We start from the raw sequence: 27,208 nt of genomic DNA, 5'->3' as shown, positions 1-27,208 counted from the left end.
AAAATGGAAAAAGAGTCCTGTTGCCAGACCATTCATAAGAGTGGTCTAAAACTCTTAGAACAAAAATAGAATAAGATTTGCCACCGTAATGCTCTCCACTACTGCAGTAAGCAATACACTCAGCTTTGCTGTATCAACAGGTTATTTGGGTGGTATTTCTAGGGCACTCAATTCCACTTTGTAAAAGAAGGTCACTAATTCTCCCATCTTTCCCCCACCTCTCTGTCACCTTCCACCTCCCAACTTCTGTCAACTGTGCCTTTACTTTTATATTTTGCCAAGGTTAATAATATTTATGGTCTATTATATAACCACGGTTATTTTCCATTATTTGTCTAACGGTGTATTTTAAATATTGAAAACCACCACTGAAAGTCATATCAACGTTCAGGTTGTTCATATTTGAATCTTGACTTTTTTATTTAAATCTCTCCTCTTCTCCTCACTCTTCCCCTCCACTTCAGAGTTTCTAAAAGGCCTGTCTTTTATTCTTGAACTCTATGCCTTTATCATGCTCTCAGTTTTTCCCTAAAATCTCTAATACATTGGCTGTTTCATCAAATTGCCATTTTCTCCCCAGAAACCTTCTTCCTGGAGTCCTCCATCTTCCTGCTCCAATCTGGACTGTCTGCTCTGTAGATTCGCTACCCAGCTGGTGCTTTTTGGACTATCATGTCTGAAAATTTCTGTATTTTGCCATCACATTTGATTGACAGTTAGATGAGGTATAGATTTCTGAGTTAAAAACTAACTTTTCTTAGAACTTTGAAGGCATTGCTTCATTGTATTTTAGCCTCCCATGTTTTTGATGAGAAATTTGATGCCAATCTAAGCCTTGTTCCCTTTACTCTCTGGAAGCTTTTAGTATCTTCTACTTATTCTTGGTTTTTTGAAATTGTATAACAACGTGTATAGATGTAGATAATTTTTCTTTCATTCTGCCTAGCATTTGCTAGACCCTTAAAATGTCAAGACTTTTACTTCCTTTCAGTTCTGGGATATTTTCTTGTATTATTTCCTTGATCACTTCTGCTCCATTTGCTTGGTTCTCTCTTTCCGGAATCCTACTATTGAAATGGGGGAACTTCTACTCCTATTTCAGAAATCTTATCTCCTATTTTCTGTTTCTTTGTTTTTCTTCCTCTCCATTTTTGGTTACTCTTTTCTACTTCATTTTCTATTATTATATTATTTTTGGAAATCATATTTTTAATTTCCAAGAGGTCTTTATTTATTTATTTTAAAGATTTTATTTTTTCCCTTTTTCTCCCCAAAGACCCCCAGTACATAGCTGTATATTCTTCGCTGTGGGTCCTTCTAGTTGTGGCATGTGGGACGCTGCCTCAGCGTGGCTTGATGAGCAGTGCCATGTCCGCGCCCAGGATTCGAACCAACTAAACACTGGGCCGCTTGCAGCGGAGCACGTGAACTTAACCACTCGGCCATGGGGCCAGCCCTCAGGTCTTTATTTTTTAATTGTCCCTCTTTTTAGTCTATCTATCCATCTATCTAGTATACTCTGCCATTCTGATTTTTTAATACAATACACTAGAGGCTCTTTTAACCGACTTCCATCAACCAGCTTACTGGATAAACAGACACTTTCCAGTCCCTCTGAGAAACACAGTGACTGGTGCTCATGGCTTACTGCATGCCCATGGCTATTCAGCCACTCACAGGTTTTCCCACATTCCTACTTCCATCAGCTGAGTGGAATATCTATGAAGAAGAGTTGTGGTTTTTTCCCCAAATCTATTTATGCTAATGGTGGTTTATTTTCATATATAGATATATAAACTATGATGAAAACTAATGAAATATGAAGAGAGTTGTTACTTCCATGAAAACTAAGTTGAACGTTTGGAAAGACTTGATACAGGAGAAGCACTCCAAAAAGAAAAGTGCTGTTAATTTAGATATGGATGAGAACTGGAGAAAACATCATAAAACTATAAAAGGATTCTAGTCTCAGATTTTTCTCAACTATCTTTAATATCTGACTCTACTTTAAAGAAAATGAAACTGGAAAAAGTCAAAAGGAGTTATATACATTATGGATTGGCAACTTTTGTATTCTTTTTCAGTTGTATAAGTACTGAGACTACAAAATGAGAGGCAAACACACTTTGACCTGCCATTTTGCAGAAGGAAACCCCAAAATATTTTGAGACTTTCAATTTCTTAATCCCTAAAGCTCTAAATATACTCTAAATTAAAAAGTCATAAATTACTCTATGACTTTGTAAAAGATCTTGAGTTCAATCTTAGTGCTCAAATACCTACTTCCTTGTTATTTTGGGTCTGTAACATGTCTACTTATACAAATAAGGAATTAATTTTACAGAGCTGCAAAGGTTATTTCATAAAATGATGCACCATTTGGTAAATTAAAGTGGTTAAAAAATCAATTGAGTAAACCACATGAAACTAACCTAATGAAACATTAGTGAAACTAGAACAGAAGCACTAAGCTTCTGACTCTTAGAACTAAGGTGGTTCTGCTAAAATCTGCATGCAAGAGCACTGGAATTGGACTCAGAAGACCCAGTTTCAGAATTGTCTTAGCCATGTGGCTTTAGGCGAGTCAAAATCTTTCAGAAATTCAGTTTCTTCATTTGTAAAATGGGAATAAATATCAAATGCTCACATGTCTTAAAGGATTTTTAAGCAAGTGAGAAAAAAACAAAAAAATTAATTTTGAAATTATTAGAGATTCTTAGGAAGTTGCAAGATAGTACAGAGAGGTCTCGTGTACCCTTCACCCAGTTTCCCCTAATGGCTACATCTTAATGTGACTGTAGTACAATATCAAAACAAGGAATTTGACGTTGGTATAATGTGTGTATAGCTATATGCCATTTTATCCCACGTGTACATTGGTGTAACCACACAACAATCAATACACAGAAGTCTCCCCCACAAAGATCTCCCTCATACTACCCCTTTATAGTAACACCCACCTCACAACTCCTCCGCCATCTCCAACCCTTGGCAACATGAATCTGTTCTCCATCTGTATAATTCTGCTATTTCAAGAATGTAGTATAAATGGAATCATACATTATTTGACCTTTCGATACTGGCTTTTTTCTCTCAGTATACTGCCCTTGAAATCCATCCAAGTTGTTGTATGTTTTTACTGCTGAGTACTATTCCAGGGTACAGATGCACCACAGTTTAACCATTCACCTATTGAGAGACATTTGGTTGTTAACAATTACTAATAAAGCCGCTATGAACAATAGTGTACATGTTTTTATGTGGACATAAGCTTTCATTTCTCTGGGATAAATGCCTAGGAGTATGATTGCTGGGTGGTATGGTAAATGTGCATTTAGCTTTTAAGAAACTGCCAAACTTTTTTCCCAGAGTGGCTATACCATTTCACAACAATGTTTGAGAGATCTGGTCTCTTTGCATCCTCATCAGCAGTATAAAGCATTCGAAACAATAAAAGATAGATAAATATGAGGTAGGTTATTATTCCCCAAACTACAGAAATGCCAATTGCTCTCTCTCTTCTAAGTTCCTGAAACTTCTATGTATTGGGCCATTTTCCTAGGCTGACCAACAGGAAAAACAGAATGACAGGAGACTGTGTGGTTATGTTGAAGCCAGGTGGATAATGGGACAACATGTCCTGCTGAGGAGAGTCAGGAAGTGGGAGGTAGAGAAGTGTGTCCAATTAAAACCCCAGGCTGATAGTCTGACAGGCATGGTTACCTTAAATCATTCGCGTTAGATTCCATTTGCAGCTCTCAGACCCCTAGCCATGATAAAAGCATTAGAATCTCAGGAGGAGGTGGAATGGCTAGACTAGTTTTTTTTCCCCCCTCAAATGTGAACAGGGAAGGCATAAAGAAAAGCATTTAAGTGACATTTCCCATTATAGTGTGTCCTACTTAAATTAATCCAACAAAAACCCAGGAGTAAAATATTTGTCATGGTAGCTCTACAGGCTAGGCTATTTTAGCATACTAGGTCATATGGATTTATAGCTTAATAGTATCAACTTAATTTAAACAGCAAAATATTAATAAAATAATTACAAGGACTCAAAGGCTGGGGACTAAAATCATCTGGAGGCATTTTACTCACGTGTCTGGTGGCTGATGTTGGCTGGGATCTCAGAGGGGCTCTTGGATGGAACGGCTACATGTGGCCTCTCTGGGTAGGCTAGTTTGGGCTTCCTCACAGCACAAGGGCTGGGATCTAAGAGTAAGTGTCCTGAGAGAAGCTGGCAGAGTGCCTACCATTTTAATGATCTAGTCTTGGAAGTCACATAATGTATCTTCCACTGTACTCTATTATTGGAGACAGTCCAGATGGCACAGTGGTAGCCCAGATCCAAGGAGAGGGAACACAGAGGCCTCTACTCAATGGGACAAATATCAAGGTCACAGTGTAGGAAGAACATGTTGGGATGGGAGATATTGCTGTGGTAGTCTGGAAAACAATAAGGTACAAGCATACTTCCAGATTTTTGGTTGAGTGGATTTTCATTGATTTAAGCCCATGCAGGAGCAGCTCTCTTTCTGAGAAGCAGCTCTGTTTTTCTCAACTGTCTGATTTTGCTGTGGTTGGGAACTTCAGGGGCTACAGAAGGGAGCCCTTGGATGGGCCTGACGGTGCTTCTTCCAATGAGGCTGAGCAGGTCCCTTACCCTGAAACAGCTTTCTGACGACAAAAAATGCCAGCATGGGCTATTGGCTTCCCTAACCTTGCTCTCAAGAGAATCAACCAGGTTAAGCAGGTTTTGTGTGGGCTATTAGAATTAATAGGACCACTTAAACCTGAAAGACGGAGATGGGGAAAATTTATAAAGTACTGCTTGTCCAAAACTCACTCTTGTGTAGAACTGAGCAGAAAGAAAAGGGGATTTTAGGGTGAGAATGCAAATTTGTGAAGATCCTATTTTAGTGAGCTTGATAACCTGCTCTACAAAATCAATTTATGATTTGTAAGTCAATAATCCTAGAATTTCCCATTAACTGAATGTTGTACAGACGAGGTACTCAGTAAAACCTTGAGAATGAATGAGTTTTTAAATAACTTCAATTTTAAATTGAGGAAAATGAGAAGAAAAAAGTAAACCAAGTCTTGGACACTGACTGTAGAATGTCTTCCCTCTGCTCCACCACTGCCCCCAACCCCACACGTGTACATCACCACCTGGAGAACTCCTGAAGCCCTTACAACTTAGTTTGATGTCACCTCCTGTATAGAGTTTCTCTGTGCCCAGAGAGAGCCAACTACCCCTTCGCTGATGCTCCTGCAGCTTTCTCTGTACATTCTTACATTGCAGCATTAACGACACCACATGGAATTATAAGTTGTTTATGTGTCTGTCTTTGCCACCAGACAGAGATTTTTGAGGGCAGAAATGATAACATTCATCTTTGTAATCCACTACTTAGCACAGTGCTTAAAATAGAAGAGGAACTGAATGAATGAAGAATTTAAAAAATGGAAAGCAAAGAGGGCAGAAAGGCAGGCAAGAAGGAAGGAAAGAGAATGGATGGATAGGTTGATGGATATTTTAGTGCACCCAAACACACTTTAGATCTCTAATATATCAGTAAATTACATAAGAAGTCTCTGGAATTCTTAATGATTCAGGTTATAGGGTCAATCGGTCTTGTTTTCCTTAAATATATATTTCTCTTAGATTTCATATCACCTTTCTGTTGAAAAAGAGATAAACCCAGAAAATATACCATTACAAGTTGTAGCTTCAAATGCTTTTATATAGTATTGTTATAATTATTTGCTTAATGTTATTATTCCTCTTTTCACGTTCTATGTTTTTATATTAAAATATTTTCAACACTTAAACAACACGTGTGTTTGGCGTCCCAAGAGCTCAACATTTACCTCTAAGTAGTTTGTAAAAGTCAGTCTTTTCTTCTTAATGAACAAAACCAATTTTCACCTTGAGAAATCCATTTTAACTTATTACAACTTAGTGTGAGCTTTAGAGCCTCCATGAGCAAAGAGGTTTGATAAAAATTAACCTTTTAATTTCAGTGTTAGGATTATGTAACAGATATAGCAAATTTAGATTTAAATGATACAGTTTTTTCCTCTTAGGTTAACATATTTTATTCACAGTAACTATAATTGTTAGACTATACAAGCAATCATTTACTATGGATACGGTTCATTCTACACAGATTTATGCAACTTAACCTCAGTGGTGTTCCATGTGTAGTGGAGTGGGGGCAGTCCGCCCTGGGTACAGGCATCAAGAAGGGTGCATTATGGGTAGAGATTTAAAAAACAATAACAAAACCGACTAAAAGTTAGTCTGGTTTTTATTATCACCATGTGCCAACAATTGTAAGCATTGCCAGTGACAAAATACTTCTCCCTGAAAAAGTCTTTTGTTAGTCTAACTTTGAAACAACTACAGTGGTTACTGTTGAGTTTTAATAATATATGTATAAGCTTCAAATTAGCACATTCTAATAATTTATCTGTTCGTAAACATTGTATTCTCCATGGACTACAATGTGGAATGTAAAATACCATGTAGAACTGAGAACTCCCAGTTATTCGTCGGGTCCCTACACGGGGAGTTGGCGATACATGTTCCTCTTGAGAATAAGTTTGTTCTAGTGTGAGCTGTTTTGAATTGTGGGAGCTCTCTTCCAGCCAGTGCTTCAAATCTCTAACCTCTGTGGTACTGCATATTCCTACATTTAAACCGGAGTTTCTAAATAAACGATTGCACAGTGATCTTAAAGATGAAAAAAGAGAAATAGAGTTATTTCAATTCTGTCATTTTATGTGACTACCTGGAGATTTTGTGTTTAAAATGTAAACAGTAAGACAGAGTACAAACTGTGAGGTGTACTATTCCTGTTTGACAAATGCAAATTTCAGTTTATACTAAAATCTTTTACCGAATTTGAACAATCTCTTTAAACAAAAATATCTTCAAAATAGAAATGTATTCACTCTTTCAAATTGTCATCTGTTTTAATACTAAAAAACAAATCAAGAAAATGTTATTACTGATTATCACTACGAATAATTGTCATACTGAGGAAGGGGGTTATTAGAAAATGATGCCCCTCTGGGTACGAAATGCACTGAGCATGCCCCTGTGTGACTTAGTCGGCTACTCAGGCAGCCCAGGCAGTGTTGAACAAGGAGAGGTCGGTGGTGCCAGTTCATTGGCTCCGTGGGCACTTCCCCTTTCAGGCCCTGTTCCTTCCCAGTCTCCATCCCATTCTTCACCAATCCAACACTCCTTTTCTGAAGTTTTGCTCTCAGCAATCAGTTAATGTATTCTTTTATACCATGCCTCTCACTGAAGAGTAGTTACATTTTATGGGAAACTTCTTTAAAAACCAGCTTCATTGAGATATTATTCACGTATCATACAATTCATCCATTTAAAGTGTACAATCCAATGGTTTTCAGTATGTTCACAGAGTTCTGAAACCATCACCACAATCAATTTTAAAACATTTTCATCACCCAAAAAAGGAAACCCCATAACCATTAGTAGTCACTCTTCATTCTGCCACACTCATCCTCTCCCTCCCACCTTCCCCCACCCCCAGCCTCAGGCAATCACTAATCTACTTTCTGTCTCTATGTATTTGCCTATTCTGGACACTTCATATAAATGCAATCATACATATGTGGTCTTTCGTAACTGGCTTCTTTCACTTAGCATAATGTTTTCAAATTTCACCCATGTGGTACCATGTACAATGATTTGTTCCTTTAATTGCCAAATAATATCCCATTGCATGGACATTTCACATTTTATTTATTCATTCATCAGTTGATGGACATTAAGTTGTTTCCACTTTTTAGCTATTTTGAATACTACTGCTATGAACATCCATGTACAAGCTTCTTGTGGACATATAGTTTTAATTCTCTTGGCTATACCTAGGAGTGGAAATGATGGGGCATATGGTAACTTTATGTTTAATATTTTGCAAAACTGTATTCCAAAGTGGCTGCACCATTTTACGTTCCCATCATCAATGTACAATTGTTCCAATTTCTCCACATCTTAACAGAAGCCTTTGAAAGCAGGGAGAGGAAAGGGAGGATGAGGGGAATAAACACTTGCTGAACACCAGGCTATACAGCATATATTAACTCCAAAACTTGTGCAGTTTTCATTATACTACCCTAAGGACCAAAAAGCCTTCACTGCGATGAATCTTAAGCCGTATAACGGCAGAAATGCGGAATTGGGTGGTTGAGTGGTAAGAACTGAAACTACCTAGACCTACACAGCTTACTGTCCACAGTAACCTAACTTTACCATTCCACTGTCTTCATCAATATAACTTTACTACTCCAGGAAATTCTTGTCTAGGTATGATAGAAGTGGGAAACAATTTAATTGTGTATTCCAGGAACTTTCTGGAAGATCCATCAACCCTTCAATAGAAAGCAGTAAGGAACAGTCTATACCCCAAGACCTCTTCAAACTCCTCACTTCAAAATCCTCACTTCATTGTCCACCAATACTAAACTATTATATCATGATCCTTACCCAATCCTAACCAAGCTCCCACACTAAGCCAGATTTCAAAAATCCCATAAATATTCTGACTTTGCCCTTCCCACTCTGAGAGGCTACCAAGACTCTGTTTAGGTAGTGTTTTCATTACCAGCAAAAACAAACTCAGTTTTGTCTTATCAACAGGGAAGCTAGCATTCAACAGTGGCTATTTGTAAAAGGACCCAGTAACCCCAAGTACACACGTCAGCAGGTGTCTTGCCTTCTTACCTGAAAGGCCAGACCTGCTTAGGAATGAGTCCTAAAAGTCTCCTAATTACTAAGGAGATTGTAAAAAAAAGTATCACAAAATACTGTGGTAGGAAAATGAGAAAATCAAAGACAGAAAACAAAATTTAAATTTTTTATAAGAATATAAGTTCTCTTAGAGGTTTCCAATAATTTAATGGCTCAATCACTCAAACCCCGCCCCCCCCCCCCCGTAGTTTGATCTGTTGCTACAAGGTGGTGTTAGTGTGACACAGCCATGACTAGAATGCCTTAAGTCACATGACTTGCCATGACTCTTGGGTTAGGTGCTACATGGCAACTTATCATCAGTAAGAAAGGTGCCAAACGACACCATAAGCACTTCTTTGTTTTAAAAGTTGTTCTAAAGTAGTGTCGGTTAAAAGGAACAGTTGCCTGATGTTTATTTGATGCTGAATGTTTTATATTAAAAAGGTCTATTTTTGGGAAGTGAGAATTTGTTAATGATTAAATGAGAAGAGTAGAAGCTGCCACCACGCTGAGACAAAGCCATGCCTCTGCCTTAAGCTTCACTTCTCTGTTTTGGTCCTCACTCTCAAGGCCAGCTCGGGGACACAGCATGTAGGGACACTGTTATTTATGGCTTCTGCTATATTTCTCTATTCACCTTGCCTAAGGTGTTTGAATTAAATCCTAAGAAGGCCTCAATTCTCTTTCCTACCTCCTGTCTCTCAAACATCTGCCTTCTTTCCTGTACAAATCACAGATGAGAGAGAAACAGAGCGAAAGAGGATAGTTTGCTCCAGGGAACATAAGCCTCTCTCAGGCTTTGCTTTCTGCATAAGAAGGTTTAACTGTTTAACTTTAACAAACTCTTTTGTCTTTCTCAGAAATTATTTAACTTATTTAGTTGAAAATGAGTATAACTTAGTTTGCATATAAGTTCTCACATATTTCTCTTGCTATTATTTTACTTGAAATAACTGGAGGTGGAGGATGTGAAAAACTCAGAAATTTTCCTAAAAATACATTTCTCCAAGGAGATGGGCATACCTCACTATGGAAACATATTTTCAAACTAAAAACAGCCTCATTCTTCCCCCACATTTCCTTCTGAGAAATTTGTGGTAGAGCTATTTGCTTAAAAGCCCTTTGTAGGGGAGGAAAAAGCTTTTCCTCTACCCTCTTAGATTCTGCATCTGGGGCCTGTGGATTAGACTGACAAAAGACAGATTAACAGGAGAAAAGGCATACAAATTTTATATGATGTTAATATTTTAACTTTTACATTCATGGAGGTCTTCATAGACAAAGAAGTGAAGACCCAAAGAAGCAGTTAGACTCAGAGGTCATATACCACATCCCATTTGAATAAAGGGTGTCAGATTTGTGGAGAAGTGGCAAGACTAAGGAAAAGGATATTGCACTTCTAGGAGCAGTACACTGTGGGAAGGTAAATATATAGGGAAACTAGCATATCTAATAGAAGATAAGGGTTATTTTAGTAAAATTTGTTTCTGCAAACCTATCTCAGTGCTGACTCTCTGACTCCAGTAATATTCACTGTTCCTCTTCCTCCTGGCACGGGAGAGAGGAGGAGAAAGACCTTCACGAAGGGAAATTTATGTCCTTCCATTTGGCCAATAGGGCGAGGCAGATAATTCTTTCTGGGTTTACTGCTTCGTACTTGCCTTCAGCCCAAAATAATTCTTATGTCAAAATGTCATATTTTGGGGTGGCATACTCTGATTCCCTTCATCTTCGTCTTTTACCTACTTACTTAAAATTTTCTAATATTTAATCAAGGTTATAACACCTTCTTACAAAAAGGAAAGAAGAGTTCACAATAGACAACAAAAAAGACAAGAATGCTATTTAGTATCAGTTGTATCTCTCCTATGAAATTGTAAGGTAAAGTATTCATGTGTAATGACTGCCAGTTTCATGCCTCAATATCCACCATGCATATCTTAGCTCCCCAGCCTGTTCACTGTTTCCAAATACATCACATTTTGATATGCTTCTCACTTTATGAGTCATTTCCTCTCCTTGGAGAGCTCTTTTCCCTTTACCACCAGCAGCTATTTCCCATCATTGCTGTTTATCTAGTGAAATCCTATTCAGTAAGGTACAGTCCCTTACTGTCCCAAATGTCACTCACGCAGGCCACTAGCACATATTCATCATCCATCTCCACTGGGGTTTTCCCAATATTTCAAAAAGTACTTACTTTTAAACTTAAATAAGTACATAAATTGGAAGCTTCATATCAAATTATGCAAAATTTTAAAAAGCATCTTGTTCATAATTAGAAAGTAACCATAAAAATAAGTACCATGAAAAAACACATTATTAAGTTCTAGCCAGAAAGCTACCAAATGCTCTGAGCCTGAAGCTCTTTGTAAAATGAGAGACTGACAAGATTAGAGGTGTAAGGACATTGAAACTTCCCCTTAGACTTTCACAGAACAATGAATTGGAAATAATCCCCCACTATGGCTTCAACGTCACATGTTATACCACGTTTCTTCTGATCTCATTTACAGCACACCTAGATTCCTTCCCCTGAACATCACTGGTGCCTGTTCACACTGGGAAACACTGGTGCAGGAGAACAGTGGTGAGTTTTGGAGCTAAATTGTTCTGGGCTCGAATCTAAGCTCTCCCATTTATAAATTTGGCTTCGGACAGATCACTTAACCTCTGTGAGCTTCACTTTTTATTTCTTCTTAAGTAAATACAAGTGCATGCTATAGATTGAATGTTTGTGTCCCCCCTCAAAATTCACGTGGTGAAATCCTAATCCCCAAAGGTGATGGTATCTGGGGATGGGGCCTTTGGGAGGTGATTCAGTCATGAGGGTGGAGCCCTCATAAATAGGATCAGTGCCCTTACAAAAGAGATCCCAGAGAGATCCCTTGCCCCTTCCTCTATTTGAGGACGCAGAGAAAAGACAGCCATCTATGAACCAGGAAGCAGGCCTTACCAGACACTGAATATGCTGGTAACTTGATCCTGAACTTCCCAGCCTCCAGAATTATGAAAAATTAATTTCTACTGTTTATAAGATAGCCAGTCGATGATATTTTTGTTATAGCAGCCCAAATGGATGAAGACAGTGGGATATTTTGAGGATTTGAGATAATGTGTATATAGAGTGGCTAGCACATGATAGATCTAAATGAATATAGCTTCTATTAATATTATCTTTATCATCATTATCAACACCATTCTTCAAGGTATAAATCAAATGTCATTCCCTCTGCAAAAATGCTACTTTCTTCCCCGAAATTTCACAACACTCTGAACATTCTTTCATTCTGATGGCATAATTTGTTTTTGTCTGTCTCACTTATTGTTTGATGAGTTCTTCAAAGGCAAGGCCTCTTCTCAGCCCAGCAAAGCAGACAATGATTGAAAGCTGACTGTGTTCAAAGCCTTTTGAGCCATATCATTATTTGGAAAAAATTTGCAAATTTAGTTATCAAAAGACAGAGTACTCAAGGTGGGTTATGGCCACATAATTAGAACAGTTGCTCAGAAAACAGCCTTGTACATGCTGAACAGAGCAACCGGTGTATTTTTCTACTTTGTAAATTAAGAGACACTTAAGGCCAGAGAATTTTCCACTGTGGCCATAGCATGTCCTTGTCTCCCACAGCTGTCCCTCTCTACTGTTGATAAATTCAAATTGGCCTAGCAATGGCTGCGAACTCACCAGTACAATTCCTCTCTCTGAGAACTGTCTTGATCCAACTAGTCCCGAAACTAGCTGAACTTCGGCTAACCCCTCCTGCTGAGGCCCTATTAAAAACTTCTACCCTGCTTCCCCAGGTTGGAACACTCCTTCAGAACCTTCTCTTGCCTGGCATTTTTGAATAAAGGCTTATGCTATCGTGCTCTGGTTGATTTTCTTTACTACAGAAGGCAGTAAAGTATAACGAGAATGACATTTTACGATCTTAAACCAATGTATTTAATTTTTTTATTATAAAATATTTCACTGAAACAAAAGAATACATAAAATAACCAATTTCATTTTCAGTCTCTGAACCAATTTTAGCTTTCATTCTCTGTAAATCTTGTTACCCTTCAGCTCTTTATGTGTTGAATCAAGGACATTCATGCTTCTTTAGAAGGTCAGAAACCACTTAGAGGGGTCAGTGCTCAGCTTTGAGTTTCAAATTAGCCTGAAAAACTTAGTGAGGCAAATTCTTGGAAAACAGATTTTGTTAAGTGCCCCCTCCCCACCCCTAAGTTCTTATAGCTCTTTCTGAACATAGCAAAGCTCAGAGGTCTGAACATAAAGTTTCACTGGAGGCCTTGAGATTGATTGAGGATATGACGTAGGGGAGATTTGGAGAGAATGAGGCCAGGTTGAGGAAGTTGCCTGGATCACATAAAAGAGACCCAGTGTTCATCCCCCTGTTCTCAGGCCACGAAGAAGGAGAAACTGAAAGAAGAGCATACATGTGTTCCACTCTTCATATGGAACTTCTAGGGGAGACTTCACATACCAACATAGGGGAGCTACAGGGGCACAGAAATGGTGGGTTGGTGTGATTCTGCAAAGGGAGGGCCTGAGTCAGTGCTTCCTGTCTGCCGAGGTCTCATTTGGCTGCAGGAGAGCCACAAGTTCCCATGTGCTCCGTGAGGCCACAGAGAACTGCTGAGGGGACTGGTACTCTGGAAGAATCTTGGTGACAGTACAAGGAAGTCCCAGAGTATGAGGAGCTTAGTATGGAGCAACGGTAATGCCCATGCTCAATAGCAGGTACCAACATGAAGCCAAAACGACCTGGTAGCACCTAATACACCTCAGTAAATAACCAGGAAGAATGATTGAGAGAAGGTCAGTGAGTAACAAGATGACAGCATATGAACCATGCAGCCCATCTCCATTACCAGCACATGATGTCAGCATCCCTTTGTACCCAGATGGCATCTAGGAAGAAGAAAAGAAGGTGAAAGAGATCAAAACTCTGAAAAGTCTGTGAAATTACCAGGAAGAAAAGATGAGGTACCTTTAACTGGTAAGTTGATTTTTGTTGTTATTATATTCCTCACAAGCAGGGTTAGGGGCTCAGGAGAGATCAGTTAGTGAAATAAAGTTTGTTTTTTTAAATATCCGAGTTGTAGAGTATAATTTGAAGCCCTTCTGTTAAAACAACATAGTGGCTAAGATGAAGAGCTCTGGGGTCACACTTGGGCTTTAAATCCTGGCTCATCACTTTTAGCAGGAATTGAAATCCTCCTCCTTTTAGTTTCTACCCAGTGGTGCAGTTCTGTGCCTTACAAGAAATCTATGCCTCACAGAAGAAATCTAAACTCTCTTGTACATGACAGCCTCTCACCAGTTGAAGACAGCCTTCACATCACCTGTGAGTTTGCCCTTCTTTCACCTACATTCCCAGGACTTTCAACGCACACTCATGTCACATGGTTTGCAGTTCCTTCACCATCCAGACTGTTCTCCCTAGAAGCATTTGCAAGTTGTCCATATTCCCTTCACACCCATTCCACACTGTTGCACATCACTGTTTGATAAGACCTCACTTTTATCCTTAGCCCTGATTGGAACGGCTCTTTTCATTCCATTTGAATCCTCATCTTTGACTCAAACCCCTCATGGAATTACTGTAGAATTCAGTCAGCCTGTCAGGAAAGGCCTTCTGGCAGCTGTGACTCAACTATCCAGATGTTCACAATTTTCCCTGCCTTGTCTCCATTAAGCTAATAGAGTTAAACAAAAAGATGAGCTGAATTAAAAGGTCAGCTGTTGGGTCCAAGTCCCCTGGTCAGTACTTCTCTGCAAAGCAAGCGTAGAAAAAAGAGAATTAGGCAGGGGTGTCTGCATGTTCCAACACCAGCCCCCGAAGTCTGCTCCCCTTTCTCCTAATAAAAAAAGATAACTTTCCATTCTCTCCAGTACCCATTAAGAAGAAAGAAGCAACCATTCTGCCAATGGGAATCTGTGGTTATGCTTCTAGGCATCATGTCATTTAAATATTATGGTATTTAAATATCACTCCTATTCTTTTACTTTGGAATTCTCTTTTTCATTCAGGATTCAGCAGCCACCACAGTGGCTGAAAATAGAGTTATATGTCTAGGGTGGAGTCACAATGTGCCATCTGTGGATAGACATGTCACATCAGCTTTTCCCCAGTACAGAAACATGCAGTTAATTGAAATCTATACCCTAGGATTAGATACACCCAGAATTATATGCCAACTTCACTCTGATATAGCTTTCCCCTCACCAGGGAAAATGTTTTTTATAATAAAGTGGCTTCTAAATTGAGTACAATGTAGTGGTTAGAGAATGGGTCCTAGAGTCAGATTGCCTGGATTTGAATTCCAGCCCCTCCACTCACTAGCCAGTGGGCAAATCACTTAATCTTTCTGTGTCTGTTTGTCTTTAAGATGAGGGTAATGATCAAGTCTACCTCATACTGTCGTTGTGAGCATTAAATGAGTTAAAACAGTGCTTAGACCACTCAATCAATCCAATCAACAAGGGATTTGAATTATGCAAAGAGAGTTTCAACAAGCTATAGTAATCTTCTCTCCTATAGAGTTATACTGATAAGCTATGAAGTTATTTAGATATAGGAAGAATACTGAATTAGGGGTCAAAAGAACCAGACTTGAGTTCCTGACACTGACACTAGCTAGCAAATTATTTTTCACTTCTTTGCTTCAGTTTCTTCACCTGTAAAAATGAGATAGTAATATTGTCTGGTAGTTACCGAGAAGATTATGGGACAATTTATATGGAGCACCGTGGAAATGGCAAAGCATGTACAAATGTAGAAGATTGTTATTACCATTGATCATTATTATTTTTCTCACACTTCATGGGGCATCCAGAGACTCTTATAAGATCAAGATATCCTGCCTCCTAGAAAGCAATAGATGATTTTCTTCAACTCTCTTTTCTAGACTCAGAGAAAACCTCTTTGCATTTCCTTGGCATTAGAACATTTGGTGTTCACTTCGTTTTTTTTTTTTTTTGAGGAATTAGCCCTGAGCTAACATCTGCTGCCAATCCTCCTCTTTTTGCTGAGGAAGATTGGCCCTGAGCTAACATCTGTGCCCATCTTCCTCTATTTTCTGTGGGACACCTGCCACAGCGTATCCTGACAAGCTGTGTGTTGGTCTGCCCCGAGGACCCAAACTGGCGAACCCTGGGCTGCTGAAGCGGAATGTGCCAACTTAACCACTACACCACTGGGCAGGCCCCTGGTCTTCACTTCAATGTATTTGTACAACAGTGCACAACACGGCCCAGTTTCCAAGGTCAGAACTTGCCTATAGTGCCTGTACTTTAGTATGGTCTATTTGGATGACTGATCTTTTCAAAAAGTGTTTTCAAATGACAATAAAGGATAAAACACTTCTAGGATGATCTCCTGTAGATGGCCCATAATGCGTTTATGGCTTCGAAGATTGCATCCTTTCCCAGCAAAGGTATCCCATGTGAACTTGAGCTGCAGCTTCTATTGCTTTGCATCTCAGATTCCATCTTGTCTCTGGACTCTGTGCTCAAAGACAACAGTCTTGATTTTGGTCATTTATTTCCTTGAGTTATCTGGAAAAGTTAGTCCAATTTTAGCCAAGCCTTTCTTCCACCAGGCAAATCTTGATATAACCAAAAGCAAAGGCTTTGTTTACCTTTTGTGGGAAATAAGTATCATTTCATATTCCATATTCAAGGACCTTTTCTCTTACATCCTCAGGAATAAGAATGACCTGCCTTCTACCACATGGGCCATGCCAGCTAGAAACCATCCTGAATGTTTCGTAGTCTCCATAACTTTATTGGGTTCTCCCTAAAACAAAATCTCTCTGTTTCTGATTACTTTACCCCAGATGTACCTGGAGCATACTTTCAAGCTGAATCTCATTTTCTTATTTCCTGTCTGTATTTCTAACTTCCCCAGACCCCCTGGATAATTTATTTCTTGTACTAATATTTGCAGTTGAAGAAGTATAGACCTGTTCCTTCTTCATCTTCGGGCTCAGGAAATATCTCCAATCATTTTGCAATCATTTGTGGTCCACAGAGAGCCAAAACATGCCTTTTCTTGGGAAATTTAATCCACATGTTTATGATTAATTTATATGTAAATCATTAAATTGGTGTTTCTAAGACAGTTCATTTGGCAAGTTACCTCTCTCTCACCCCTCAAATCCCCTTTTAAGTCTTATTTGAGTTGGTATGGAACCACTGCACCTAGGTGCTTTTCAGAGCTGGCAAAACACTTGGAAAAGTAGTCCTGAATATATCTGAGATGCCACATGTATTCTGAATATATATATATATATATATATATATTCCATATTGTAGTTGATATACAACTGCCTAAATGGTTGGTGCCTGACAGTATAGAGAGTGATTAAAGAATTTATAATCAGTGTCCCTTCAGGCAGCAACTATAACTGTTCCTCAGAGTGGGACATAGCTTCTAATGGCTTATTCACCCAAAATTCAAGCTCATTTCAATTTAATTCCAGCCAATTTAGTAATCTTTCATTATGCACCTATTACGGGCTAGGTACAAGAAGTTGTGATATTCCCTGCCTGCAATGTGTTCATTGTCTAAAAGGAGAGACTGACTGCATGTTTGTAACAATGATAGACAGCATGGTATAGTGAGAACCAAGTGTAACATATAATCAAAGTGCTTATGAGATAACCAGAGTGAGGAGTTCCTCTTGGGGATATTAGAGAAGTTGTCAATGGGGATGGGCTTTGAAGCAAACTACTGAGTATGGGGTAATAATGAGTAGGGGTAATAATGAGTAGGTGATTCCAGTGGAAGACATGTAATCTGGGAGTGACTGATTCAAAACAGGATTAGAGAGACAGGGCAAGCCTAGATTAGGGAAAGCCTTGAATGCCATGCTTAGGAGTTGAGGGTGTTATGTAGGCAATAGGACTCCAACAAAGGTTTTTAAATGTTTTTAAAGATTGGCACCTGAGCTAACATCTGTTACCAATCTTTTTGTTTTTCTTTCTCCCCAAAGCTCCCCAGTACATAGTTGTATATTTTAGTTGTGGGCCCTTCTAGTTGTCGCATGTGGGATACCACCTCAGCATGGCTTGATGAATGGTGCCACGTCTGCATCCAGGATCAAAACCCGCAAAACCCTGGGCCGCTAAAGCGGAGCGTGAGAACTTAACCACTTGGACACAGGACCGGCCCCTCCAACAAAGGTTTTGAAGAAGGAGAATGGCATGCCCACATCTCTGACAGATACTGTGGAAGATATATTGGAAGTAGGAGAAACTATAGGCAGGGGAACCATGAGGAGGCCACCACGATGATCCAAATGATGAACCTAAAGAGGTGCCTAATGATGACAGAGAGACTAGAGTAATGACAGGGGGTGGCTTGTCCTTGAGACACGTTGCTGAGATGGACTCTGAAGGGCTTAGAGATAAGCAAGATATGAAGTTTAAGTAGGCTGTGGGTGATCTCTGGGTAAATTACCTAAACTCTCTAGGCCTCTGTTTCTTCAACAGTACATTAAAGATAATATTTCCAGTTGTTTAAAGGATTAAAAAATATGGTATGAAATAACCTAGTTTCTGGCATGTAGCAGGTTCTCAATTCATGGTAGCTCAGAAGATGAAGATGATGATGAAGTGTATGCAGTAGGATTTCTAGAACAGTTCAACACCCATGCTATTGGGTCTCTGAACCTTTTGTATGTTCTAGTCACAGTTCTTTCACATGTGTGTTCTCTATAAACATCTAGTTATTGGCTCATTTTAAGGGCAACTAGTCATTACAGAGATGTGTGGTAGTTAAAGTGATCATTAACAAAAAGACCATGTTTCCTAAAGGGAATTGAACTGCTACCTAATAATCAGAAATACTTTTAAGACCAGCTGTGGGTAATTAGCATGTTTGTACCAGTGATTCCCTACCCTGGTTTGAGACAGCCCAATTCAGAAGACACTTTTTGAGTGTCTATTAGGTATCCACTGTGTATGGGGTGGTAGAGAAGATATAAAGATCAGTATACCAAGTCTCTACTCTTGAGGAACTTATATTCTAGGAAGGGAATATGACAAGTTTGCAAAAGACTGTAAATATTTATAGATAATACAATACTTACTAAATGTATAAAGGGATACAGATAAAATGTTAATGAGGATTAGAAGCAGGAGAGAAAACATTCACTTAGGAGAATTCAAGAAAAGCTCTGAGAAAGAGCTGATCTGTGAGATGGACCTTGAAAGATAGCTAGGCTTTTTTGCTGGATGGAGATGCTGGGGAAGGCAACTTTGGGTGATTGAAGAATACTAATCATGCACTCACACAGTCAGTCCCTTCCTCATTGAACAAACCCTTATTGAGTGTCTACAATGTTTGAGGAAGACAGAGACTACAAAAATAAAGTCTCTACACTCAAGGTTTCATAGTCTCTTTCAGCTCAAATGTTTCTTCCCCTTATGGGAGAGGAGCAGAAAGAGAGATGAACAGGTAAATTGTAATACAGTATGGTCAGTATTTTATAAAGGTTCTGCTGATAGTAACTTTAATTAAATACTATATTGTATTAGTCAGTGTTCCTTAGAGAAACACAAGCAATAATCAATAGGATGTGAATGTGTGTATATCTCTATATCTATCTATCTATGTATCTATCTAAGAGGTTAATTTTAAGTAATTGGCTCACATGATTGTGGAAGCTTGCAAGTCCAAAATCTGTGGGGTAGGCCAGCAGGCTGAAGACCTAGGGAAGAGTCATGTTGCAATTAGAGTTTTAAGGCAGTCTGCTGGCAGAACTCCTTGCTCAAGGGAGATCAGTTTTGTTTCCACTAAAGCCTTCAACAGATTGGATGAAGCCCACATTTTGTTGGATAATGTGCTTTACTCGAAGTCTACTGATTTAAATGTTGATCTCATCTAAAAAATACCTTCACTGAAATATCCAGAATAACATTTGACTAAATATCTGGGTACCATGGCCTAGCCAACTTGACACATAAAATTAGCCATCACCCTATATGAGACAAATGGAAGAAATTTGGTGCCAGCCTGTGTCAGTCAGATTAATCAGAGTGGCTGACAGAATGTCAGATGTAACTTTGAGTATGGCCAAGAACATGTAGGGCTGAGGGGTGGATTGCTGGGAGAGGCAGTCAGCCACTAGCCCTGATTGTCTCTGCATGTTCTTGGTGAGAGTGTCAGAGTGCAAGGCTTATCTGTCTTCTAATAAAAAGCAGTTTATGTAGTTACTCACACAGGTAACTAAGTAGGTTAAAGTGCCCCAGTATGACTACCATATAACTGCTCTCTCCTGGGGGCAGGAAGACTGGCTTGTTTGCTGCTTGCTATAATGTTTGCTGCTTGCTCAAAAAGTGCTGGGCCCTTAGTCCTGAGTTCCTTAGCTGCAACCCGAACTCAGTGCATGTGCAGCATACCTTTGGGCCCATTGCACTGCCCCTGGGACTTGGCAGCCAGGGGAACCAATGCAAATATGCTAACGTTCATGCTTCTCGCTGGGCATGAATACATAAAGCCTTTTGTCTCTGACCCAGAAGTCTTGTGTCTTCTGCCTACATCTATGAAGCAGCAAAGGCTAACATATTAGCTTGCAAGTAGGGTAAAATCAAGGACCCTTCACAGTTCTTGACAGCAAAGGGGTAAGGATGGGATACTGACAGTGACATGACTTTCTGGAAGAGGAAGGACAAGGGCTTTGCAGCCAGGTTCAGGGATATAAGGAGATTTTCCAGGATCTAGTAGTGAACATTCTCACCAAATAGTGGGTGAGGTTGGGGGGTAAGTTTCCCCCAATGCCCTGCCTGTTAATGAACAAAAGTTGAATTAATATTTAGAGGCTGAGTGGTAAGAGGTAAGATTGAAAAAAGCTACCAAAATGGTACTTTAACTGTTCCTTTCTCTCCCCAGAAGTGAAAGAGAAAGGATATTATCATGACAATGGGGCAGCAAGCCCTGCAATCCCAACCTAAAGTCAATGTGGCTGTGGTTACTGAGCCAAGGGGATCCTAAAGCTGAAACAAACAATCTCAGTAATGATGACCTTGCCACCTAATAAGTGGCTTTGGGTGGACTGAAAACATTGAAAGTTCATTTGGCTGCCACACCACTCAAAACTGAAAGTAGTAAATAAAACAATCTTAAAAAAGAAAAACATTTTCTTTGGGGGACTCAAAATTCCCAATTTCAAAATTTACTACAAAGCTATACTAATCAAGACAGTATGGTACTGGCATAAAGATAGACATATAGATCAATGGAATAGAATTGAGAGCTCAGAAATAAACCCTTACATTTACAGTCAATTGATTTTCAACAAGGGTGACAAGACGATTTAATGGGAAAAAGATAGTCTTTCTAACAGATGGTGCTAGAACAACTGTAACCACATACAAAAGAATGAAATTGGATCTCTACCTCATACCATATGCCAAAATTAACTCAAAATGGATCAGAGATCTACATGTAAGAGTTAATTACAAAACTCTTAGAAGAAAATATAGAAATAAATCTTTACGGCCTTGGATTAGACACCAAAAGCCCAAGTGATGAAAGGAAAAATAGACAAATTGGATTTTATCAAAATTAAAAACTTTTGTACTTAAAAGACACCATCAATGAAAAGACAACACACGGAATTGGAGAATATGTTTGCAAATCACGTATTTGATAAGGGATTTGTATGATAAAGAACTCTTATAACTCAACAATAAAAAGACAAATAACTCCCTTTAAAAAAATGGCAGAGAATTTAAATAGACATTTCTCCAAAGAAAATTCACAAATGGTCAATAAGTACATAAAAAGGTATTCAACATCATTAGTCATTAGGGAAATGCAAATCAAAACCACAATGAGATATCACTTCACACCCACCAGGATGGCTATAATCAAAAGACAGCCAATAACAAGTGTTGATGAGGATGTGAAGAAATTGGAACACTCATACATCGCTGGTGGGAATATAAAATAGTGAAGTCACTTTGGAAAGCAGTTTGGCAATTCCTCAAAAAGTTAAAAACATGACCCAGCAATTGTGCAACAAGGTATACACCCAAGAGAAATGAAAACATATGCCACATAAAAACTTGTACATGAATGTTTAATATCAGTGTTTTTCATAATAGCCAAAAAGTAAAAACAGCTCTCATGCCTATCAGTAGATGAATAGATAAATAAAATGTGGTATATCCACATGATAGAATATTATTCAGCATAGAAGGGAATGAAGTATTGATATATATTACAATATGGATGAAACTTGAAAACATTATGCTAAGTGAAAGAAGCCAGTTACAAAAGGCCACATATTGCATGGTTCCATTTATATGAAGTATCCAAAATAGGCAAATCTACAGAGATGGAAAGTAGATTAGGTGCCAGGGGCTGGAGGAAAAGGAGAATGAGAAGTAACTGCCAATAGATATAGGGTTTCCTTTTGGGGTGACATTCTAAAGTAGATTCTGGTTCTGGTTGTACAACTCTGTGAATATACTAAAAAAGTTAACTGCACTTTTAAAGAGTGAATTTTATCTCAATAAAACTATTATTTTAAAAAATCTAAATTAATGTAAAAGCAAAGCTTTTCTTACTGGCATGGAGCTGCTCTCTTCCTCAGCACCCCTGATCCTTTCCTTCCTCTCTATCCCAACTCTAGCTGTTTTAAGGAGAAAGAGGACTAGAGGTGGGACTGAAGTCTCCCTGTCTCCATGGAGACAAAGGCCATATGCTTCCATTCAAGTATGCTAGGAAACTTCGGGGAGGAAGGAACTCAAACTCTTATGGCTCTGTTAGATTCAGGTACCCAAGTCACTATCCTACCTGTGTTGTTGGGGAGGAGGGCTCCTGATTTCAGCTAATAAGGTTTGGGCAAGGTTCCCAGTATGGAAAATAAATCTGAAGTGACCTTGTGGGTAAGGTCCTTTGGACCAATTCAATGCCCTGTTGTTGTGGCTTCCAATACACATTCTCTACTGAATGTATACTGGCATTGATGTTTTACATGCTTGTGCTATGAATGCGCATAATGGCCTGATCAAGAAGAGTCACACGTAGAGAAGTAGTAGGACACGTAGTGGGATGTTTACATATAGTGGGAATATTCACATGTAGTAGGACATGTAAATCATTCCCCAATCCACGTCCCTATTCCACTTTGAGTGGTACCAGGTTGAGAAAGGAAAATCACAGTCTTGATTAAGGTCTAAAAGGCAATGGGGATAGTAAGAGAGGTAATATCTCAGTACTACAGCCCTATATGTCCAGAGGAATGGGAACTAGACACTTACGGTAAATTTTCTCCAACTGAATTCAGTTGTCACTCCTACAGCCTTAGCTGTTCCAGACATTGTAACTGCACCGAATCCATTGCACAGACTGATGGCACTTGGTACGCTGTCTTGGACATTGCCAACACCTTCTTTCCTATTCCATTTTCCCCTAAGAGCAAGAGTCCAGATCAGTTCACATTGATGGCAAAGCCTCCAATATGTGTTTGCAGTATTTCCCAGGAGGTAAGATTAATGAAGGGACATTAACGACCTTTTGTCTTTCAGAGCCACCCTGGAACCTTCCTCAAGAAGTAAAATGCCCTAGTGTGGCTCTCCCAAACAATTTAACTGACTTTTGGATCTGGCTCTTCCAACCATCATCAGATGGCTAAACATTAGAGGATGGCCCAGCTCCTGCGCTGCTCATGCTTCTAGGGGTGGAAAGGTTTTAAAGTGATCCCACTTTCAGGGAGGTAGACACGTACATAATTATAATGAGGCGAAATGATAACTGCCATAAGAGAGGTGGGCACTCTATATTGCTCTGTTAATATATTCAGCACAAGCAGTGAAACTAACCTGCTCCTGCATGAAATTGAAAATTTGTCCCTTTCTTCCCTTTTTTCTTTAATTATTAAGTAAAAATGTAAATCTACAAGAGTCAGCCACTGTGAAATCCCAGGTTTTAATCTCCTAGATCCTTTTATTTTACTTGAAATCAGCTTTTTTGCCTCCTCATTGCCGTTCCTACCTGCCTTGGGTGCTAGAGGATACAGTTATCCTGAATCCTTGACTTGACAAAGCTGTGACAGAACCAATCAGAGAGAGAAGATGAAGTAGTAATGAAGAATCACAGAACTCAGAACCACTGGCTCTCTCTTGCTGTGTTCCCTTGAGTAAATTGCTGGACTTCTCTGGGCCTCAGTTTTCTTCTCTTATGAAAGGATGGGTATATCTATCCTGCATGCTTTATTAGGAAGCTGGAAAGCCCAGAGGAATTAATGGATGGAAATGAGCTGTGTAAACTTATGGTGGAAGATAAAGAATAAAGTCAAAGAAGCCAAAGAAGAAAACTATTATCAGGTGGGTTTGTGGAGTATGAAATAAGATGTGGAGGATTTTTAAGATTCTAAAACAAACTATATGTGCCAACTAACATTATTGTAACTAAAATACTTCCTGTTACCAATACTTTTTTAAGTAGTACCTGCCAGTTGGGATGGCTGTTTCCCAGGTGTTCCCATCTTACACAAGTTGTTAGAATTTCATCCAATTCCAGTGAATAATGTTCATTTATTTAGAATAGACAATAATGGTTACATTATTATGTGCTTACTAAGTGTCAGGCACTGTCTTAAGCATTCACAAGAACTCTATGAGGTACAGACTATTAGCATCCCCATTATACAGATGATGGAAGATGAAGGAATCTGACAAAAGTGACAAAGCAAGTAGAGAGTGAAGCTGGGATTCACATCCAGATCGGTCTGACTCCAGAATCCAAATCCAATCTCTTAAGCACCAAGCTCTACTGTCTCCCTGAACATGGTGTGCAAACAACACCTGACAAAAGCCTGCCCTCCATATTTCCATTACTGAGCAGTGCACTACGGCCCCCAGAATCTCATTCACTGAGCTTCTTTAGAATTCAGTAAGGATAGACTATGAGCAGGGCATTATGGGGGATATAAAGATAGGAGAGATGGCTTCTGTTTTCAAGGAGTTTACAGTCAGAGAGAGGAAATTAGATGTATCCAAACAACTCTAATAACAAAAGAAAGTGACAACTCTTATAACAGGACTATAAGAGCCTTGGGAAAAGAGGCATTACTCTGTGAATGATTTAAAAGTGAAATAGTGCTGTTTAATTTTATTTTAAAAGGTTTTATTAATGTAAGTTCAGCTGGGAGGTCTGTCTGAAGATACTGGTATGGGAATCTTGAAGATGAATCAGAAAACGTCAGAGCTGAAGCAGACCTCCGATGGTCGAGTTCAATACCCACATTTGAGGTGGTCCCAGAGCAGCCAGTGCCCCAGGATGAGTGAACTGGTGGCAAAACCTGGAATCAGATCTGGAACTTCCAGTCTTCTTCTGTCCTAAAGCACTCCTTCCTTCCTGTTCTCTCAGCGCAGCAGTGGCTTGGGGGCAAGGACCTGTCTCAGGAACAGTATTCTTTGGGTAACTAACATATTAAAAATGTCCACTAACGACGTCTTGCACAAGCCTTCTCCAATTCTCCCTTCTAGATCCTCCCCTCCAGCCAGGAGTAAGATCTTCTACTCAAAGTTTTGGCTCTGGAGATACTGAGTGAACGAGACAGACCTAACATACCTCATCTATTAGCTATCTCTCCAAGGCTCTATGTTTCGTTACCCCAAACAGATTGTAAACATGGAGAGAAGGAATCTGATTTTATTTTTATATCTCCGGGCAACTAAAACAGTGCTTTGCTTTAGTGTATGTCACAACACCCTAGCATGAGGACATTAAAAAAAAATTATCACTGAAATTTTGTTGTTGTTGTTGTTAGTGCTATCCAATTGATTCTGACTCCTAGTGACCCTGTGTACAGTAGAGAAGAACCCTATCCAGTGTTTTTGCATCATCTTCTCACCTTCTACGGTATGACAACCAACAGATAGGTGGTGTGGTTCCCTGACTGGGAAGCTAACCCCGGGCTTGGTGGTGAGAATGGGAATCTTAACTACTAGACCATCAGGGCTGGGTGAAAGCCCCCTTGGAGACTATAATGTGCACAACCTTGAGAATCACTGCTCTAATGAAGAAGGGCTGTAAGGATTTTGACATCAAGATGAGGGCAGTGACTTCCAGAGTAGAAGGCAGGTCTGCTCAAGTCAAGTTTAGAGTGAGTCGAAACGCTGTGTTTCATTCAATCCTTTCAATGCTTAAAACCAAATAAGAGATGAAATAAACAGAGATTGATAATAGTTGAAAGTCAGAGAGTGAGGTACCTAATGACTGATGAATTTTAAAAAATGTATAAATAATGTAGTGCATTTAAATAAGAATTAAAAATGGAATTTATGTGTATTTATTCTATTTCTATTTTAAAAGACCTCTGCTTTTATTTAAACAGACAGCAATAAAAACATAACTGAGTTAGAAAAATATAATGTATTATCTTTGGCTCTCATGGTCACTTCCACCAGAGGCCTATTGGTTGGTTCCTAAATGTCACAACCAGACATCATTGTGCCCTTAGTGTTTGCAAATACAATATTTAAGATGAAATAACCTTAAGCGTACCATATTGTGGCATTCACAAAAGATCTTTCCGACCCACCAAAGGGCATTCCACTTTTTCTTTCCTTTTACTTCCTCCCTCCCTGCCTTCTTCTCTTTCTTGTCAGATTATTTTTAGATAATTTTCTGGTGTTTTAGGTGAACTGATGAGGTTAGGTGGGATGCAGCTTTCCTCATTTCCAGAGCTTGCCTTGCTCCTCCATCATCTGAAGGTTGCTTCAAGGATGGCACACTGTTCTCCTAAGCTCAAGCACAGGGAGGTTGTAATTGCTTCTTCTCCTTAATTTATTTAGGTTGCTACATAATTTGCTGTAGCTGAAATCCCTCAGTATTGCAATCTGGGAACAATATAAATGGTTGATGGCAGAGTGAGATTTTCAATTGTTGCTTCTCAGTGATTCACATAATGTGTTGTCATTAGTACTTTGATGTGACATATCATGGTTTCCAGGGCTTATTGGGCCATTTATAAATACCAAATGAAGGTGTTAGAGCTAGTATTGCAGTGTGGTTACTGCTTTAATTGCCTTCTCTGGGAATGGTTGGCAGCATCTTCTCTGGAGGAAAATAAAATGTAATTTTTAGTTTATCTTTAACTTTAACTATTTGCTGTCAACTCCTCTCAAGTGCTAGAATCACAGCTTTCCTTTTTTGTTTTTCTAATTTTCTAGTAACTTAATTTTTACAAAAAATATCTACTTTTCATACTTTAGTTATCATTTCTTGAATTGATTTCCAGATATCTGTAAAAATATTCAAATGTATATTATCTCACCACAGTTATGTTCAAGTTATTAACGATAATTACTGTGACTTACAAAATTTTCCATTTTACAAAGTGACTTTATAAATAATAATAGCAGCTAGTATTTACTGAGTACTTACTATGTGGTATAAGATACATATG

The 27,208-nt window shown here is 38.9% G+C and overlaps 1 protein-coding gene across 3 annotated transcripts in view; it reads right to left on the bottom strand.

The window, feature by feature from the left end:
* HPSE2 (heparanase 2 (inactive)) overlaps positions 1-27,208 on the bottom strand; it is a 607,109-nt gene that overhangs the window by 103,201 nt on the left and 476,700 nt on the right. The window contains exon 10 of one of the 3 annotated variants that reach the window (XR_011421956.1): positions 13,649-13,688. The exons of 1 other annotated variant lie outside the window; for it this stretch is intronic. Coding sequence is in view for 1 of the 2 variants with exons in the window: in XM_023641195.2 (XP_023496963.1) it covers positions 13,479-13,688 (210 nt within the window). In the remaining variant the exon portion in view is untranslated. Of the gene's footprint in view, positions 1-12,695; positions 13,689-27,208 lie in introns of those variants that run through there. One more of the 3 variants, XM_023641195.2, reaches the window with a different exon arrangement.

Source organism: Equus caballus, chromosome 1, assembly GCF_041296265.1.
Source record: "Equus caballus isolate H_3958 breed thoroughbred chromosome 1, TB-T2T, whole genome shotgun sequence".
NCBI lineage: Eukaryota > Metazoa > Chordata > Mammalia > Perissodactyla > Equidae > Equus > Equus caballus.
The sequence above is the reverse complement of the archived record's forward strand: the minus strand, read 5'-3'. Positions and strand labels throughout refer to the sequence as shown.